At 40.5% G+C, this 22,092-nt stretch overlaps 1 protein-coding gene across 3 annotated transcripts in view; it reads right to left on the reverse strand.

Annotated features, from left to right (window-relative positions):
- LOC131251010 (mitochondrial fission protein ELM1) overlaps positions 1-22,092 on the reverse strand; it is a 65,214-nt gene that overhangs the window by 36,274 nt on the left and 6,848 nt on the right. Inside the window, exon 2 of one of the 3 annotated variants that reach the window (XM_058251456.1) lies at positions 6,774-7,006. The exons of the other annotated variants lie outside the window; for them this stretch is intronic. Coding sequence (XP_058107439.1) covers positions 6,774-7,006 — 233 coding nt within the window. The remainder of the gene's footprint in view (positions 1-6,773; positions 7,007-22,092) is intronic. 3 annotated transcript variants of the gene reach the window in all.

Below are 22,092 nucleotides of genomic sequence, written 5' to 3' on the forward strand. Positions count from 1 at the left end.
ACAGTAAGGTTTTGAAAAAGAAGAGTCCTTTTGAGAAAAAATGATTTTTTTTTTTTTTTCCTTTTGAGAGATAAATGAGTTTAATAATTTTGACAAAGAAATAGATAAAATTCGACTACTTCAGGTTAACATTTTGAGAAAAATGAATTTGATTAATCACAGATTCACAATATAAAAAAGGTGAAAGACCAAGGTACAAGGATCTTAGAATAGGGTATAGGTATTAAGGAGTTTGCTTCTGTAGCAAACGATGTAGAGTATCCATAAATAGAACAACTATGGGTGGATGAAAGTAAAACCATGGTCATATAATACAAAATGAAAGGGGCATTTTCTGATTTACCCTTACACTTGTCATGCAATGAAAATAATACAACCAAAGCTCCCTTCTTCTTCTTTTTCTTTTTTTTGAAACGGAGCAACCACATCTCCCTTAATCTCCCTTAATCTCCCTTAAGGATACATACTTTTTGTAAGTGTTTACTTTTGTCACTTAGTACTTCCAAAGAACAAAATGCCTTGTTCTTTAATTTTCTCGAAACTTTCCCTCTCTTGGAATGTGATGGTGTCGGGCTTTATATACAACTACTATGTGGCAGTTTCACTGTTGTACACAAGTCATATGCCTCAAACCCAAACCACCCAAATAGTTGGAGCCAATGTTTTAAATATCGATTGCCGATATATCTCACGATATATCTTGTATCCCACCTGTGCAATACAAAACGCATAGGTAGTGCCGATATATCCCACATGTTCGATCCGGTGAGCATTTTCAATTTCTGATCCCCTTTTTTTGTTGAAATTATGTTAAATCAGTGTCATATGCCTATAAATCCATTGGTTCTTCATGTTTTGAATGAAAAATCATGGAGTTGGAGCTTTGATTTCAATATGTATTGGTTCTTCATGTTCTCCAATTATTTTCGAAGTTTTCCTTCAACCAACTATTAATTGAGACCAATTTTGAAGTCTACTTTTAAAGTTCTTAGGAGTATTTGATGAAATGATCATCGCATACCTCTAATTTTGAAATTTAAGTGTAGGTGGTCCGATTCAGAGAAAATTCAAATTTTCTCCAATTTCTCCCAAATTGCTTGCGATGTTGCACTCCAAACATGAAATCAAGCTTACATGAGGGCTGATCTACCGATTTGCAAGTCCTTGTCAATTTTTGGAAAATAAAATTCATTTTTAATTAAAATATTATTTTTTCCCAAAATTTCCTTTCAATCAGATGTCAAATCAATTGAGACTAATTTCGAAGTATTTAGGACTATTTGATGAAATGATCATCGCATACACTCTAAATGTTATGCATTCAATTTGAAGCTAGTTGCATTAGTTCAGTCAGATAGTGCATAGCTTAGGACCCTATACAAAGGAAACCTATTATGTGCACTTCTTTTTTTAGATGTCATGATGTAAAAGTGTATTAAGGTCTTTTCTAACAATTCCTGAGTTTCATTGAAAAATTCAACTATTTTTACCACGTTTCCCAAAAAGTGCAATGAATTCCCCGATACAAATGATAACCGATTCATATCTGTATCCCAAGGACGCGATACGTAATGCGATACCGATATTTTGAACATTGGTGGGAGCCACTTATATTGGTCAGATCCCAAAACTTAAAATTTTCTAACACTTATTTGTTGAATTTGGACCATTGTTTTTTTTTTTTTTAACACGGGGTGTCCCCGCCCCTTTTCAAGCGAGACTATTTCCTATGGATACACACAATCATTTTTTTTTTTTTTGAAGACACGGGGTGTTCCCACCCCTTATGAGGCAAGACTATTCCCTGCGGATACATGCAATCACCCACAATCACGTGTATCGGGTAATGCTGAGGAGGGGAGTCGAACCCACACCTATAGGGAGCAAACCCACGGTGATGGCAGCTCGCCCAAACCTCGTGAATTTGGACCATTGTTGTCTTTTGTTTCTCTTATCTTATAGTTGTTTGTTGAATTTGGAACATCAACCTTTTGTTTCTAACACCCATTATATGTCCACCAATCAAACATTTAGCATCATACTTTGTTGAATTTGACATTTGTTTGTTCAATTTGGACCACTATTGCCTTCTGTTTCTATTATCTATCATATGTTTGTTTGTTGAATTTGGACCATTGTTGCCTTTTGTTTCTAACATCCATTAGATGTCCACCAATCAAGCATTTAGCATCATACTTTCAGTGTAATTTTTAGGTAAAATTCCATCTGCAGCAGGTCTATGATGTGCCCTACAATTTGGACATTCTGAATTGCAACACATGCATGGCATGTGTACGATCACTAAGACACCACAACCTTTTAAAGTTGGTGGTAACTGACACCATAGAATGTCCCTATTATCACAATTGATTCAACCAAATGGCCACACGAGCCAATTGATCAGGATCTTAAGAATTCAACTGCTTAAAATAGTTTGGATTGATGATCTGGAACAGATTCCTGGTCTAATTATCAATCTAATGAGATCAACGGTCAGATTACATCATTAGTCGAGGATCAATGGGATGGCCATTATATTTCTAGGACTAATTAGTCTTTAGGGTGAGATTGAGTCATAGATTAATAGATTTCTCTTTTTTATTTCGTCACTTTCTTGGTGGGCTACTTTTGGGGCACTAGACAATGTTTGAATGATGTGAAATTGGTCCTGTTTGATATTCCATTGATTTAGCCTTCAAACGAGCCTAAGATCATGCAATTCCAAGGCTGTTTGAGTTATGGCTGATTTATATAAGGCCCATATGGTGGATAATATGAGATTCAGGGACAGTTGTCATTTTTGTTATTAGGGCTTATCTATTGGGTTTTAAGCCTATATAAGGCATTGTTATGAAGATGTATGGCATTATTATTATGATTATGGAATAAATTTCTTTTTCAGGTTTCTTTCTGTGGTTCTATTAAGTAGAAGATTTGGAGAGAGGGTTTTTATTGATCTCTAGTTTTGACTAGAAGATTGTAGAGTTCTTTACCACAATCTTTTTATTCTTTTCTTTGATCTGTTTGCATCCCCTTTTAGGGTTTGCACCAATAATCAAGATTTGATAACACACACACTAACATAAGAAGCCCATTTAGGCACCACCAAATGTGCCAGCATGGCACATAGGCTCAATACAAAAACAACCATCACACAGGTCTTACCTTGTAGATAACCTGGCACAGAAATTAATCAGGTCCACTCATAAGGTGGACCACAGCTTACAAAGCAAATTGAATGCTGAAAAGGCAGCCAAACTTCGAGACATGTCGCTTGCTTCTAAAACCACAGTCCACTGGATCAGTGGATTGGCATGATTTTTCAGTCATCAACATGGTAGAATCCACCTAGGGCGTGTTTGTTTCTAAGGGTAGAGTTGTAAATACACTGAAATGGGTAATAATTACTTACCATCGAATTACAAGCATTCAGCAGCTTTGATATGACAGTTTCACTAAAATCAAGGTGTAGCAAATGAAATAGATAAATTTTGTGGGGCCCACTGTGATATATGTGTCTGATCTACGCTGTCCATCTGTTTTATCAGCGATGTGGACCACACATAATGGTGGATGAGAATTGAACACATACCGTTGAAAACTTTTAGGAGGCCATAAAAGTTTTGGATCAAGTTGATATTCTTTTATTGGTTCGTTCATGTCTTTTTGACCTTTTGAACAGGTTAGATGACAAAGACACTTCATTGTGGGCCCTGCACAAATTTTCAGTTTTAACTGTGGATGTCATTATTCCCTCGTTTCCCATGGTGTGGTCCACCTTTTTTTTTTTGGCGCTTACAATCTAGACCAGTTTTGGGCTGATGCCCTAAAATGATCTTGTAAAACAGATGGACAGCTTGGATCAGATACATACATCATGGTGGGACCCAAAGGTTTTACCTACTCAAAAAGTGGGTAACAATCTTGTTTTTCGAGGCACATTTAATGTGTGATTTCCATCTCTCCAAACATCTTGTAAAAGTAATTATAACCCATTTTGATGAGGACATCGTGCACACGCACGCCCGCACACCACCACCCCTACGCACGTACGTACGCAGAAGGAGGACCCCACCATCGATCTGGCTCGATGACGACGTCCAGGGAGGGCCTCCTAGTTAGAAGACAAGTTTTGGTTCAAAAAAAGTGGGCCCGATAGTTAAGAAAAGCCCATCATGGGATCTCATGATCGTGGCCCACTCGTCGGATTGATTTCATATTTTAGGTTTTGCTTATTGTTATTATTTAGAACATTGTGAACGCTTTAGATTTCTCTGTTTGGTTTTTATTTTAGTTTACTTCAATACCAAGTAATAGGTTGCGCACATGGTGCGAGTTTTGGGGTATAGGATTTTCCCTACAAATAGGCACCCTTTGTAGTTCTTTTGGATTCATTGAAGTTAATAAAAAAAAAATTCTGCTTTATTTTTCTGCTCTTCGTGAGTTATGGAAGAGTTCAAAAGTGGGTGCGAAGCCCTCCCTTTTCGAAGGGCTAACTACCGTGGTGCGAAGCCACATCGATCCCGATTCACCCCCATCCTCCATCATCTTTTTTTCCATCTTCCCCCACCATCCGCCCAAGCCTGGCCGACCAAGGCCTAGGAATCCGTTTTTGGATTCCATCCCCCACCACACGTGCGGCCAGCCTCAGGAGCACGTGCGCCCGCACCTGGCTCGCTGTCCACAAGCAGGGACTGCCTTGGGTTCAGGTTTCTTCCTATTTTCCTCTCTTTTATGCATGATTTTATAAATCCTAACCCTAGATTACATTATCTCTAATTGATTTGCCCCTTTTCTCATCCTAAGGTTCCTTGAATTGAGATTGGGGAATCCCTTGGATTAGGGACTGATTCTTATGCATGTGTGGGTGATTTCTATTTCCCTTTGAGTATTGTTTGGTTCATAATTTTCATTGATCCAGCCTTAACGTGTGTAGGCCTGGATCCGCATAGATTCCCCTTTAATTGAATGTTTGGATTTTCATGTGGGATGTGGAACTTGTGTGATTGTTTCTAAATTGGTGTGATCTAAGCCTGAAATCTTGCATATCATATTTAAATTCACGTCCTGCATCACATTTACTATCATTTACCAGGGTAAATGGTTAAACAAACACGCCCCTAGTGAACATACTAGATATTGTGCTCATGTGCCATGCGGCAATTCTATCTCATACACGCATGTTGGTTTACTAAAGCCAGATATGATGAATCATGGTCAAGGTCATGAGGAACAAGAATATAGTGATAGGTCGCCACCACTTTCTAAGTTGTGGTGTCTCATGCACTGTACAAATGGTATAAATGCAACTCAATCCAGACCAACCAACCTAATGCCCATTGTGGATGGTGCATAACCTACAAAATGAGCTGATCCAACGTTCCTAACCCTTTAACTGGTGGATACAAATTATAATATGTACTGTTAAAATTAAATGGTTGGGAGGTCCAAATTCAATGAGCAAATAAGATGCTTAAAATTGTTAGTTAGCTATGGTTTCACGCTACACTCCATCCACAAAAAGGCCCATGATTGGAGGGGTCCAATTTCCATACATGAATGCAACATGTATGATTGACACCACAACCTAAAGAGGGGTGATTTAATTAACTTGACCTAGGCCATAGCAGATGTTTCTATCGTATTGTTTTCCAAATAAGTGAAGTTTCCTAGAAAACAGAAGTGAAAGGGCATTTTGATCTTAAAATGACAGTTTTGCTAGACTTGTGGACTTAGTGTATATGCATAAATATTTTCAAAAGTAGGTGTCTTCTCAATCAAGGCAGATATGTGTGTACTGGGTTCATGGAACAAATATAAGGGACCATCAGATACTTTCCCGAAAGGAAAACTACTAAAACCAAAGGAAGTCTGAACCCAGATTTTTTATTCAATGAAGGACTATTCCAATCTCTTTGATAGAAAGCCACTCATTGACTCCCAAAAATTAAGCACCAGGAACTTCCTAGATGTACAAGATGCACTTGCATGATAAAATCTAATGGCAACTGAGAGGATGATATTGCATCACTCATTGCCAATGGTAAAATCTAGAGCTGAAGGACAATTGAATCACCATTCTGAATTCCTGCTGCTAAGGAACCTATTCTCGAAAAAATAAAAAAAAGAATAAGAAAAGAAAAGAAAAGGAAACAAAAGAAAAGAGGAAATCCAGTGAGAAACACCCCATAAGAATGACAAACTTAAGGTTGAGTATTTTATTGAATAGAATGAAAAATAAGGGCATGTTTCACATTTTCTAAGAAAGGGGCATTAATAGGAAACTATCTACAGGGAAGAAAAAGGAACTATAGAACCCTCCACACAAGGATGTGCATAATAGTTTCTGTTCAAACAAGCAGGGATCAAGGTTTCAGCGTTTCCAAAACCCCCCCCCCCCCCCCCCTCCGAAATAATAATAATAATAATAACTCCTTGATAGGACAATGTTGAAGTTGTAGCCTGTAAATAGATAGTTATGAAGAGAAATACAAGAAAAGTCCATTTTCAACAGGAAAAAGGCTGAAAATTGATGACTATGAATGTCCTATGGAGGAGATGTGGGGAATGATCCACTCATGGAGAGCCAGATTAGATCAATTCTCTGGATCACTGAAACCATGAACAAATCAACAATACGCTGCATATCCTCAGGTTGAGGATCCTATGATTCCTCAAAAGAAAATGTATGTCTCAAAGGAACTTTTCACCTTTCCTTTACAAACTCAACAATATATCAGGAAGAAAAAGGAGCATGAGTTATTAAATCGTACTTCTCAAAAGTCTCACGAGCCATTGTTGCTATCTGCTTGGCATCAGCTTCTAAAATAGATGACAAACCAGTATTTCCAAAATTTTCTGCAAGATATGGCACAATCTTCTTGCCTCCTAGAGTCCTTGGTTGATCACCAAAAACACGCCTGATGACATAGTCTACCTTTTTGTGAAGAGAGACTGGGAGCCATCGAAGCCACTCATTAATTCCTCCTCTTGGTCTTAAAACATGCTGCACGCCTTGGAAATAATGAGAAATGTGATCATACAGAACAGATCAGCTCATGGGAAAAAGCTGAGAGTAACAATGTTGCAAAAGAAAAAGTATAAGAAAACACAAATATAGAACCTGGTTAAAGAACACTAATTTGTAAACTAAAGTCAAATGAGTGGGGAAAACAAGCAGTGCTTTTTATTGGAAACTGGCAATGTACCATAACCAACTCTTCATAATACAGACAGAATGCTAGAGACGGATCACTTTTGAATTGGGACCCTCTCTCCCTCCCTTGCTCTCATTCTAAAATTGAAGCAGGACAATTCTCAATGTGTTTTAAATAAAATTGCACAGGTGTGAAAGCACGTGTGCATGAAATCTGATCCGGCAGCCAGGTGGCATGCTATGATGTGACCAAATCCAAGAATAGGCCACATGGACAATCCGATACAATAAGATGAGCAGCAAATGTGCCCTAAATCTGAGCTGCTAACCAGCTGGGCTTGGTATGGATGTGATCATGTCCAAAAATAGGCCAGATGGACAATCCTATACACTAAATTTGGAGAAAGTTAAACAGCTAAAAGTTGTTCAACAGTCCACACTAAATGCATTTAGCAGTTAGGATTGTCCGAACAGCCATACTTCTAGAAGTATGATTTCCATGTACTCAAGAATCCATCACAAGTACAACTTGCATGTATCCAAGAGTCCAACACAAGTACAGGTTCCATGTACCCAAAGTACCACTGATAGTGTCCTGAAAAAACATGTCACCACCACCGTCGCCGTGTCCCAACTATTTGGGTCAGCTTTAAAATCTTGTGTTGCCGTTCAAACTATATAAGGCCCTATCCTTGGTCAATGATCAACCCTTCATATACGTTCTTACCATCTCAATACAAGTCATATAGGCATTCCTCTCATCCTCTTTTCAGGTCCTTGAATCCAATCAATGTTCCCTTCCTAAAGCTGCCTTTGGTCTTCATTGCACATGAAGAAGTAATAGACCTAATGTTTTGGAAATAAATTCAGATCACAGAATTGCAAAAGAACCAGATTGAAGCAAAACATTATAAATTGTATTGGTGAGAATTTATTGTAGCTTTTATTTAAATAAAAAAAATAAAATGTAAGATAGCTCTCATATTACGGGAATGGAGGATGGGAAAGGGCCAGTGCAAGAGATTAGGGAGAGTGGGTAGCTTTTGCTTTGGTGGGTTGGCTTGGAGATAAGAACCATTCAAAGCCTTATTATTTGATACATGAGCAGATTATGATCATTGTTACACATGAATGCTGCCACTTTACCTATGGGAATACCAAATCCACACCACCCAAATCACAGACCACATGTAGATGATGCGCATTGTTGAAAGAATAAATCTGCACCTAGTTGAATAGATTCTGTACGTAGTTGAGTAAGTTGCATGAACTAGTTGAGTAGGTAGGGCTCTTGGGCCCAACCCATGTTGTAGAACCCCCTCCCTCCCTCCCTCCCTCCCTCTGCTACTAATTGGCTCTACAATCAGCCCATGCATGTGTGGCACGCTGCCCATATAAAGGGCCCACCTTTCATTAGCCATCGTAGTTGGTTGATCTATTAATGGTGGTTTTCTACATGGTATTAGAGCAGCTGTGATCACCAAAAGTCTCCTGTTGTTGTCATTTTGATCGCTGAAAAATAGATCTCGGCTTTCTTCTTCTTCTTCAAAGAACCAGTTGAGTTCTACTAGCCTTTAATGGTACAAGGGGTCGTCTATTGTTAGGCCCCTCCATGTAAAGATGTAATGGATCCAGAGATTTGTGCTCATGAAGCAATGTTTTGAATCAGATCCACTGCCGCCGATCTCTACCTGTGCATTGAGATCCTTGTTGGTGCCCATTGTTGCTAAACCTGTTGTTGTTGAAAGATCAGTGGTTGCTGCAAATCGTTTTCTCCTGCAATGGCGTGAACATCAGCACTGCATCAACAACCGTTAGATCTTTGTTTCTTGTTTCAAATCACCACCATTGTTGAAGATCATCTGCTGTTGAAGTTGAACTGATCGATGTTGAAGATTAGTAGTGTTGTGACAGAACGTTACTGCTGAACATTTCTGCATTTGTTATGTTTTTGGGCCATCAGTAATCAGATCTGTCCAGCTATGATCTGGTCCTGGTATTGCTGTCTGCATGTTGCTAGGCAGCAACTTCCTCTCGTGGTGCCGGCTGTGATCATGGTGTCGCATCTGCTGGCTGTGATTGTGGTGCATCGTGCTGCCACATCTGCTTCTTGTCTGGCCCACCTTCTCATCCCCACTGCTGCTTCGGAGCTCTAGGTTTTATCAGACATTGCCCCACCTTCAATCTCTTCAGATCTGAACAGTTAAAAAGAAAAAGAAAAGGCATGCTGGCAATCGCTGGTCCGTGATTATGCTGTGTTGCTACAACATCTCTGAAGTGGGCCATTGTCAACCCACTTCTCATTACGGCTGATCTGTTACTATTTGGCCCATCTCCTCTATCTTCTGTTGATCTCCACTGCTTGCTGGGCCTAGTTTTGGTGTGAGACATGAGACATTGATCACCAATGACATTGCTGACTTGGGTGGATTTCATCTCCATCTGCTATCGGTGCCTGTAACAAGTGGGCCATCTACTCCATCTACTGTTGACCCTTTGTTTTACATCAACATCATCATTGCTGCCCCATCTAGATCAGACGCTGTGGCCCATCTGATCCTTGGCCCTGCATCACGGAACACAGTGGCCTACCTTCGTTTCAACATTGTTCATTGCTGTTGTAGCGTGCATCTATTGCAACGATGTTCCTAAAATTGTGTTGTTGTTCATTAATGTTGCAGGCACAACATGTTCTCATCTGCTGAAACGTGTTTTTTTTTTTTGTGGTCCCTACATATGTTGCATTAAAGGCATTGTCACTACTGTGGCCCACCAGTTCTGCACCATTAAACCAAGTCATTGTTTCCTTCTAACATGATTGGCCCATCTACTAATGTTGCGTCTGTTGGATTGGTGCTAGTTGGACGCTGTCGATCATTATTTGGATCCATTGATCTGTCTATATCCATGATTGGTGACATGTTTGCTGGGCTCAGTAACCATTGATTAAATGGATCATTTTGTTTGTGGTCCAGGTTGTCATTAAGCCTGAGGCTCAAAGCGTTGATGGTTCTTGTTTTGCTACTGTGGATGGATCAATGGTGGGCCTGCTTGCTAGATTTTGTGCCACTGGATTTACATGTGTATTGTGCAATTTACACACTGCAATCTTGTCGTTTGTTGTTTGCTGTTTGCTGTGGGTCATTGTTGTGGGCCTGGTGGATTGCTGTTGTGGGCTGGAATCACTGTGGGGACCCAGGTCTCTGGTTATAGTTGGTGTTGCTGCTCTCCATCTACATGCCACAGGTAGTGTGCAGGGGGGTTACATGAGTGCCAACGAAGATGACACACTGTCAGTTTGTACAAGACTTTGTTCACTGCCTCCAAATACATTTGTCAATGTAGCATCTTTGCACCAGATCTTTTGACAAAGATGTGTTTTTCATTCTTTGTTACAGGCAGTTAGTTTGGACTCATGTTTGAGGTGGACAGTTGGTCTAAACTTGTTTGTGTTTGAACCGGACAATTGGTTTGGACTTGTGTTTGAACTGGGCAGTTGACCCAGACTCATCTGTACCTAACAGTTGGTCTGGCTACATCATCAAAAGTGCCTGCTCACCATTCATCATAGCCATTTTGCTTGTTGCTCAGCCTTTATCACCATAAACTTTTTTTTTTCCTATTATTCTCAATAAATATGTATGCCTTTTCCAAACTCAAGTTCCTCTTATTAGAGCATATTAAGTTTGAGAGGGGATGTTAAAGTATTTTCTTATTAGGGTAGATTATGTTAGGCCTTGTTCCAAGCTGAGTATCATTGATATAAGATGCTTCAGCTTGATGAGAAGTGTCGAAAGAATAAATCTAAACATACTCGAATAGGTTTTGCACGCAATTCAATAAGTTGTATGAACAAGTTCAATAGGTAGAAGAAGACTCCATGATTTAGTCGGGTCACCTCTCAGGAAGATTCTCAGTGCTAGTGCACTCTTTTTTATAGCACTCTGTCCGTGGGCCCTCGCAATCCTAGGCCCTCTCATCCATCCGATCATTGGATTTACAATGCCTCTCCCCGTGATGTGGTGTTTTTGTGGCTGATTGCTAGGAAGAGTGTTGACTATTGATAACCTACATAGTAAGTCTCTAATTCTTCCAAACGTATGCCTGATGTGTATGGAGAATGCAGAATCGATCGATCACTTATTTATTCACTACTCTTTCGCTTGAGAAGTATGGTGTTATTTCCTTAAGGTGTCTCATATGTCTTGGGTTATGCCAGGGTCTATGGAGTCTCTTTTGTGGGCTTGGCATGGTAAAGGCAGTGGGAAAGCTGGTAAAGCGATTGGGAGGTGGTGCAGCTGGTTGATGGAAATGATCTACCGATATGTAGACACTTTCAATTTAAGCACAAGAACACAAATAAAGTGGAAGAGAACAATTCCAGAAATTTAATTCAATTCAAATGTACTTTCATACTACTCATGCTAGACCTTTATATAAGCTTTAAGACGTACATATAAAGAAGACTCATGATGTCATTGACAACCAATGACTTATTACAAATATGAAAAAAATAAAATAAAAATAATATAAATACATTTAATAATATTTGACTAATGGATTATTGCAAATGATCCACCAAAATGTAGGCATCTTCAATCTAAACACGAGAACACACAAAGTAGAAGAGAACAATTCCAGAATTTTAATTTAATTTAATTTAAATGTACCCTCATACTACTCATGCTAGACCTTTATATAAGCTTTAAGACGTACATATAAAGAAGACTCATGATGTCATTGACAACCAATGACTTGTTACAAAAAAAAAAAAAAAGAAGAAGAAGAAGAAGAAGAAGAAGAAGATATAAATACATTTAAGAATATTTGACTAATGGAGTATTGCATAGCTAAGTAGTTGATTTTACCAGCTAGCTACCTAACGGTTAGGCCTCCTTATTGATGGGCCAGCTATTGGGCTTAGGCTTAATAGGCCTGAGCCTAGCTAATGGATTGTGGACCCAGTTCAGCTGCATCAATCCTCCCTGACTTGAAAGAACTAGACTTCGATGAGTTAATGGCCTGATATTGCTCATAGAGGTCAAGATTCAGGTGCTAAAAGCATGTAGTTGTGATCTATGTAGCATCAGAGAGGTTGTCCTTGCCAACAGATGAGAAACTTTTGATAACCACCTTGGTGCGTTGAGACAATCTGGTCATTAAGAACATCAATGATCATGTTTGTAGGTGGTGAAATGGTTGAAAGTGCAATGGCTTGTACTTCGATACCATCATCAATACGATGCCCATGATAGATGAAAAGTCATCCTATGCCATGTTCGTGCCCAGCCAATCAAATTGTTCATGTTTCTTCCCGACCATGGTCAGATCTGATAATTGTCCTGGTCATCGACGTTCGCCCGCCTGGGTCCCTTCCCCTTCTCCCAAAGCTTCAGTGGTCCAACTCCCAGTCCTTCCGATTTTCCACATTGAAAGTAGGACTGATAGGTAAATTTGGTGGGAGATCTAAAACATAAGCATTGGTACTAATCTTCTTTATGATTTTGAATGGTCTCGCATTGTGAGGATAAAGCTGCTTTAAGGTACTATGGGGCTATTGTTCAGGACGAATATCGGTCATAACTGTGTCACCTTCCGCGCATTCAACAAAATGATGTCTTGTATCTGCATGTTGATTATAACTTTCATTACTCGCAGCGATATTGCGTCAAACTTCATCAAGCACTTGCTGCATATAGGGGATGCAATCATCAGATTCTATGCTTGGTCTCGACTCTGTGGGTAGAAGAACCAAATCGACCAAAAGACCGGGACGTATACTAGTTACTGCTTCAAAAGGTGGCATCCCTATAAACCTGTTGACTGAATTATTGTAAGCAAATTCAGCAATGGGTATTATTAGGTCCCATGTGGCTATATGATCGTGAACAAGACACTATAATAACTTGCACAAGCTATATTTGACCACTTCCGTTTGACCCTTAGTCTGACGATGGTAGGCACTAGAGAACTAAAGCTTGGTTAAATAACTTATAAACTACGTATCACAATCAAACACAATTGTCTTTGGAAGCCCATGAAGATGACACCTCTTGAAAAAATAATTTAGCAAAATCTTGAGAGCGTCTGTTGTATTCAAGCATAATATGAACTAAGCCATCTTTGAAAATCGGTCAACCACTGCAAATACTGAATCACCTTTCCGAGCAGTTTTTGGCAAACCCAAACAAAGTCCATGCTGAGATCTTCCCACAGAGTATGTGGAATTGGTTGTGGTTGATACAATCCACTATTTTTTCTTTCCACCCTTAACGAGCTGACAAACCCTACATAACTGGCAAATCTTTACAACATCGGATTTTATACGAGGCCAAAAGTATCTATCTCCAATGAGAGCTAAGGTCTTATCACGGCCTAAGTGACTATTACACCCACTGGCGTGAAACTCTCTCACAACATACTCACGGATGGACGAATTTGGTAGGCATAGTTACGCCCCCTGAAACTAGTTATCATGAATGTTGAAATGTGGGTATCTCATATGCTCTCCACCAAGAACGTCTAAATACCTCTGAAATCCTTGTCTTCGGCATACTCACCCATATCTCTTTAAATCTTGGAACAGTGACCGACATTCGATGTAGGATGATGGAAGCTATCCTAAGATGCAAAATGAGAGATTTATTATTATTATTATTATTATTATTTTGAAGACACGTGGTGTCCCCACCTCTTTTTGAAGTGAGACTAATCCCTGCGGATACATGCAAGATGAGAGATTAATTACACATTAATTTCAGCAATCAACATGTAAAATCAAGCATATCCTCATAATAGATTCTGAAATTCAGATTTATAACATGAAGATCCTAGGTTTTCACATACGCGGTGCACAAAAATTTAAAATAGTTCAAGAGTGGTCCACTTAGAAGTAGGGACTTCCAATCTAGTGTGGGTAGTACAACAAACACGTGAATAGATAATGATGTAGGCAAAATTCTGGTTTGGGGAAAGTTTCACAAAAAAAAAAATCATATTTTCATTAGGGTTTTAGATTCATTGATGGAAATTTAAGAATCAGGTTTGTAGCGATTCAAAGGATATAGGATTTAGAAGGTTGTAATGGAAGGAAAAAGAGGAAGACGAGAAGAAGAAAAAGAATACGTTTCGAAGAAGAGAAAGTGGAAGGATGTACCTTGGGGAATCCACCACCAAATAAGATTCTACCCTTCCACAATTCAATTGGAATAGAGGGTTTCTCACAAACCCTAAAACACAATAAGGAAAATTCTTTCACACAAGAGAGCTTCTCTCTTTTTTCTTTCTTCTCAATAACGCCATGAGGGTTAGAACTCCACCCCCCCTATGCTTTTATAATTCAAAATTCAAAATAATTATAACTATGTCATCATCCAAAATAAGAAAACTAAAACATTTATTATCAATATCAACCATCAAATAAATCCTAAAACTAACAAAAAAAAAAAAAAGCAAAATCGGAGTCCAAGGGGCTCAAATCTAAAAGATCTAGCGAGCTGATGGCTTGATTGAAAAGATCCAACAGTCAGATCGACACAAAATAGAAATCCTGATTAAAATAGTCTCCTAAGCAGCCCACATGCATCATCCCAAAGTGGAGTCTTCCCGATGCATGTGGGGTCTTCAAAATGGCTAGGCGAGCCCCATCTGGAACTTGTCTCCCATCCACAAAGAAAGTTGCGCTGATGTGGGTGGTCATCTCCATCTCTGGTATACCTGAGTAGGTCCTCTGATGTCCCCATCAATCTCCCCGGCTGAGAAGAATTCGCCACTGGCGAATTAAAGCTGTGATAACGCTTGAGAAGGTTTGGATTAATGCGCTGGAACTCTGCCTCTGTAATCCAAGTGTTGTCCGACTCCGACCTGTTCTTCCACTTCACGAGGTATTTCTGATATCCATCATGGTGGGTAGAGACTGCTTGGTGGTCTGAAACATCATAGATCTCTTCTTTCCAACCAGGTAGTGATGGAAGAGAAGGCAATGGGTGGCAAGTAAAGTCAGGTAAAGGCTATGAGCTGGGGACAGAGTCAGGGACACCATCTAGGATAGGAGAAAGGTTTGCAGGAGAGCTGGAATATATGTGTGTGGGTCCGTCACAAGGCACAAGGTCCTTCACGTTAAATGTTGCATTAATGCCCATGTCAAATGGATTATCCACCACATACGCATTAGGGCCCACTCTTGTCAAAATTTTATATAGACCTGCACTACGAGCATGCAATTTCCTCACGGTTCCCTATGGGAATCGTTCAGGCCTAATGCGAACCATGACGTAGTCACCTTGCTAAAATTCCTTAAACCTACGATGTGAATCTGTAGAGATTTTATAATGTTGATTACTAGCATTAATGCGCTTCTTGATCTCACTGTGCAAATCATGAATATGCTGTGCAAATACGTCTGTGGACTCAGATAACCTATGTGAAATGGACATGGGTATGAGATCTGTAGGCGTTCTAGGCTTGTGGCCAAATACTATCTCAAATGGACTCATTCATATGGACCTATTGATGGAATCGTTGTATGCAAACTCGATTATGGGCAAAATTGCATCCCAGGTCCTAATATGGTCTCCCACCAGACATCGCAGCAAATTCCCTAAAGTTCGATTGGCAACCTACGTCTGATCATCAGTATAAGGATGGTATGCCAAAGAGAACTGTAACTTAGTCCCTATCATGTGCCATAGAGTTTCTAAAAATAACTCATAAACCGCACATCTCGATCTGACGCAATGGTCTTCGGCAAACCATGTAGACAAGCTATCTCCCTAAAGAATATTTTCGCCACGTTAGTGGCATTAGACATTTTAGAACATGGAAGAAAGTAAGCCATTTTCGAAAAACGGTGCACAACTACAAAAATGGAATCGTACTTTTTAATTGTCTTGGGGAGCCCAAGCACAAAATCCATGTTAATATCAACCCATGGGGCGTGGGGGATTGGCGAAGGTGTATATAAATCGGTATTCTGCTTCCTCTGCTTTGCCAACTGACAAGTCCTATATTGCCATATAATGTTAGCCATGTTTCGCTTGAGACTTGGCCAATAAAAGCACTCCTCTACAAGGGCAATAGTCTTGTCACGCCCAAAATATCAGCTATCCTTCCAGCATTAAGCTCCCAAACAAGACGTACAGGGTATGCACAATCTATCCCCTCTAAACAAAAACTCACTAACCAGGACAAACTACTACCCCTAGACTGACCATCTAATAATGATACGTACACTTCTCTAAAAGCTACGCAACTAAGATAATCTTCATTTAAACGCTCAAACCCAGTGACTTCGACGCTCATGGAGTGGTGTAACGCAACCCTATGACTCAATGCATCGGTAGGTTTATTCTCAACCCCGGCCCTGCGCTTCAACACAAAAGTGTACTCTTGGATAAATTGGACCCACTTGGCATGCCTCGGGTTCAACTTCTTTTGCGAGTTGAGATAGCGCAAGCCTCATGGTCAGAAAATAAGATAACCTCTTGTGGTAATAGATAATGTCGCCAATGGCGCAAGGACTGCACTACTGCATAGAATTCCTTGTCGCAGGTAGAATACTTTTGTCTCGCTTCATTCAGTTTTTCACGAAAGAAAGTGATAGGGTGCCCTTTCTGACTAAGCACTCCACCTATACCCACACTAAACGCATCACAAGTGACCTCAAAAGCCTTAGAAAAATCTAGAAGTCGCATGACAGGAGCTTCAGTCATCTTGACCTTAATCTCCTTGAACGCCCTAGAGGCTGCTTTAGTCCATTGGAATTCCCCTTTTTTAATGCAATCGATAATGGGAGTCATGATGGAACTAAACCCGCTAATGAACCGTCTGTAAAAGGTAGCTAAGCCGTGGAAGCTACGTACCTCATGAATATTACGCGGCTCAGACCAACTAATTATGGCCTTGACTTTCTTGGGATCCGCAGACATGCCTTCAAATGACACGATAAAACCTAAGAAGATGACACTACTAGACAAAAACGAACACTTCTTGATGTTGGCATATACCTTCTCTGCCCTAAGGATCCCACACACTTGCCTCAGATGGTGGAGGTGTTGTTCCTTAGTCATGCTATAAATAAGGATATCGTCAAAGTACACAACTAGAAACTTTCCCATGAAAGGTCTCAACACTTGAGTCATCACCGCACAAATGTACTCGGTCAACCCAAAAGGCATGACTAGACACTCATACAACCTATCATTCGTCTTGAAGGCCATTTTTCACTCATCACCTGGGCGAATACAGATCTGGTGATACCCACTCTTAAGGTCTATTTTGGAGAAAATTATGGCATTGGTCATTATGTCCAACATATCGTCAAGGCACGGTATAGGAAACTGATACTAACAGTAATCTTGTTGATGGCCCTACCATCCAGAATCCACACACATACGCCACGTGTCATCCTTCTTAGGCGTCAAAAGGGCGGGCACAGCACATGGACTCATGCTCTTTTGAATGAACCATTTCCTAAGAAGCTCATCAACTTGCTTCTTGAGTTCCGCATGCTCCATGGGGTTCATTATGTAATGAGGAAGGTTTAGGAGAGTCAACCCAGGGACAAGATCAATGGCATATTGGATGTCCCTCTTAGGTGGAAGCTCCTTTGAGAAGTCATCAAGAAAGACATCTTTAAACTCATCCATCACCGAAATTACCTCACTAGGCAACTTTATACCAACCTAGGGGGTAGCCGTCACGAGGGCGTACACCTCCGAATCATCCCTAGTCTCTCTTTCAAATTCTTTTACCTTAATAATATGAAAAGACTTAGGTTTGGGCTTCCTCAAAGTTTCAGGAACACCCTTCTTAGTGATCTCCTTCTTTCCCGGTATGCTCTTGGTTGGAAGAGGACTCAATCTAATTTTCTTACCCTCAAACATAAATGTACAAATATTCGAGCGACCGAATATTGTAACGTCCAAGTCAAATAATCAGGGCCTACCCAAGATGATGTGGCCAACATCCATGAGAACCACATCGCACCACAGTGAATCCTTATATGACCTAAACTGGATGGGAATACAACATCGCTGTGAGACTAGAATGGAGGACTCATCAACCCACGACACACTATAGGGTTGAGGGTGAGACTCGGCTTTCAAGCCCAGTCGACTCACGATGTTAGTAGAGACCACATTTGCACAACTGTCACTGTCCACAATTACTTTACAATTTTTTTCTTCACACTTGGTATAAGTGTAAAAGATTGTGTTCCTGCGCCAATCATCATTTTCTTTATCTTGGGCAAAGGCACATCTAACTACTGCGAGAGTGTGGGTCTCCTGATCATCAAACTCATCATCACTAGCATCAATACTAGGCTCATGTTCCTCTACGTTGCAACTGTCCTCGTCATACTCATTTGCATCATCTATCATAAGAGCTTTACCTCTTTCTTTGTTTGGGCATTCCTTTGCAAGGTGACCATAACCATTGCAACGGAAATACTGCATATGCTCACTTCCCTTCATGGTGTGTCATAACGGCCGTTACAGGGCCGTAACGGCCGTTACATAAAGGTAACTGATGCAGGACATGAAAATTAAATATGATATGCAAGATTTCAGACTTTAGATCGCACTAATTTTAAAACAATCACAAAAAATTCCACATCCCACATAAAAGTCAAGCATTCAACAAGGGGAACCTATGCGGGTCCAAGCTTACACATGTTAGGGCTGGATCAATTAAAAATTATAGACTAAACAATGCTCAAAGGAGAGTAAATTCATCCACACATGCAAAGGATTACTTCCCAATCCAAAAGATTCACATGTTTCATATCGGGAAAACCTAGGGTTTGCAAAAGTGGAATAGGACTTGGGATTTAGGATTATCTAGGGTTAGGGTTAAGAAAATAAGGCAAGAGAGGAGTAAAATAGAAGAGAGAAACGAACCCAAGATGATCCACACGTGTGGACAGCGGTCCGGGCCTGATGCACGTGCGTGGGATCCTACCCGCACGTGTGTGGGGCCCACGAATCTAAAATCGGTTAGCTAGGTGTTGGTCGGCTAGGGGAGGTCTACCATCATGCCTAGTTTCATGCCGATCGGATGTCTGCTTTGTGCACGGTGCTCCGCCGAAGTTTCAACCCTCTTGCAAGGCCAGATTCTGGAAATCTGCTGTAGGGGAAAGATTAGCTGCAAATGTGGGTGAATTTGATAAGGGGAATATGGATGGTAGGAGATGGGGGCAATTTGGGATGGATGTGGCTTCGCACCACGGTAGTTAGCCCTTCAAAGAAGGGAGGGTTTCACACCCAATTAGGCTTCGCAACTCAGAGAGGAGCAGGAAAACGCACAAATTTTATTCAATCTTCAATGAAAAAAATCATACAAGGGGTTGCCTATTTATAAGAAAAACCTATTCCCCAAAAACCGTGCCATGTGCACATACTATTACTTAAAGACGAAGTAATCAAAAATAAAAACTAATCAATGCAATCTAAACCGTTCATGATGTTCCTAATAATGATAATAAGCAAAACTCAAAGTCCTAGGTCACCTAGGGTAGTGGGCTACGATCATGAGATCCAATGATAGAATCCACATAATAATCAGGTCCACCCTAAGGAACCAAAACAGTCCTCTAACTAGGAGGCCCTCCATGGATGTCGTCATCGATCCAGATCGAAGGTGAGGCTCTCCTTGCGTACGTGCGTAAGTGCGTGCGAGTGCGTCCCCATCAACTCTCCCCGGCTGCGAAGATTTCGCCACTGGCGAAACAAAACTCCTGATCCGCTCCAAGATGACAAGATCAAGTCTCTAAAGCTCCTCCTCAGTGAGTCACGTACTATCTGAAGCTGGGCGTGACTTCAACTTGACCAAGAACTTTTGAAATCTGTCGTCTGACGTCGATATTATCTGATGGTCCAAAATATCTTTTATCTCTTCTATGGGTGTGGGAATGGTAGGTATGGGAGGTAGAGGCTGGAAAGATGGGTCGAGAGGGGGCCATGGATCAAGGGAAAGGTCTGGAGAATCATGATGGTTAGGTGACAGGCTGGATAATGTATCAGTGGTCCCCTGAAATGCAACTAGATCCTCTACATTAAATGTGGAACTAATTCCTATGGACTGTAGAAGATCTACCACATACGTATTGAGACCGTTTTGTTTTATAATTTTGAATGGTCCAGCACTACGCGCGTGTAATTTACGAACGGCTCCCTGAGAGTACCGCTTTGGCCTGATGCGGACTATCATAAAGTCTCCTACATTGAATTCCTTGAATCGTTTATGTTGGTCAGCAGAAATTTTGTAATGTTCATTACTAGTATTGATCTTTCGCCTGATTTCTTGATGCAATGAATAAATGTAATATGCAAAGGACTCTGCAGACTCTGATGGCCTATGGGACAGGGACATGGGGACAAGATCAATAGGCTTTCTAGGTTTATAACCAATAACGACTTCAAAATGACTTAAACCTGTGGATCTATTGACGGAACTATTAAATGCAAACTCAGCGATAGGTAGTACAGTATCTCATGTCCTGGTGTGCTCCCCTGCTAAACACCTAAGCAAATTTCTCAAACTCCCATTGACCACCTCAGACAGGTTTGGTAGAGTCGCCTCAGGGACTAAATCAATGGCGTGTTGTATATCCCTTATAGGGGGAAGCTCATCCGGTAGATAATCAGGAAAGACATCACAAAACTCTTCCACTACCGGAATGGCCTCAGTGGGTAACTCTGCACTAGCCTCTGGTGCACTTTTCCTAGCCACAAGGGCGTACACCATCGAGTCCGACTCAGTCTCTCGCTCAAAGTCTTTGGTATTTAGAATATGGAGAGACTTAGACTTGGACTTCGATTTCTCAAACCTTAAGTGATAAGAGAAAGGGAGGTATTTTTCCTTAAGAGTTTCTTTCATTTCTCCTCAATTGACTATTGGGGGTTCCCTCAACCTCTCTTTTTTTCGCTCCACAGTAGCTCAAAACCTCTTTACTTGGCCCACAAACTTCATCTTGGCAAATCAAACTTGACGAACATCCAACATGTCTTACCACTCAAAATAGTGGTCTATATCCACCAACCAATCTAGAAAAGTTTTAGGGCCCAAGTGGCCATCAAACGTGAGGGCATCTACTCCTTTGAGAAGTTGCGCATCGGGGTCATAGTGGTCTTGATGTCCCTCACAGGGTGGGTGCATGGGTGCGCGTCCATAACCGCTTCCTTGGCCACCTTCATTCCTTGGTCTATCCTCTTGACCACCTGCCTAGGATTAGGCATCTTCCCCATTGGTGGGGTTTGCCCTGGCGGAGATCTCTAGTTGGGTAATGCGCACATCAAGCCGTTCAAAGTGCTTACCCAAAGAATCAAACTATTGGGTCATTTTGTTCATTGACTCTTGCAATTGTTCCATGTTTGGTGTAGGGTGCAAGCCAAAACCATGACCCGTACGTGTGAGCATACAACTACTAACTCAACTTAAAGACCCTCTACACAACTATATGCGTCAAAATGGGACAAAATGATCATATAGGACTATATGAGGGAAACTATGCAACGCTCCTAAAATTCCAGAAACATAACAGTCCAAACAGTTTGTTAACAGAAAATTCAACAATGAAAATTGGAGAATTTCTAACAATAGAAAATTCAGCAGTCTATGTTGTGAATGAGGAGTCCTAAACAACCCTATAGATGAAATTTAACGCAAAATATACGTGAGTAGACTAAACCCTAAACATACAATGCATTCCCATATAAGAACTCTATGCTCTGATACCAAATTTGATGCAAGACATGAAAATTAAATATGATATGCAAGATTTCAGACTTTAGATCACACTAATTTTAAAACAATCACAAAAAATTCCACATCCCACATAAAAGTCAAGCATTCAACAAGAGAATCTATGTGTACACATGTTAGGGTTGGATCAATTAAAAATTATAGACTAAACAATGCTCAAAGGAGAGTAAATT

This window comes from Magnolia sinica, chromosome 1 (genome assembly GCF_029962835.1).
Source record: "Magnolia sinica isolate HGM2019 chromosome 1, MsV1, whole genome shotgun sequence".
Lineage (NCBI taxonomy): Eukaryota > Viridiplantae > Streptophyta > Magnoliopsida > Magnoliales > Magnoliaceae > Magnolia > Magnolia sinica.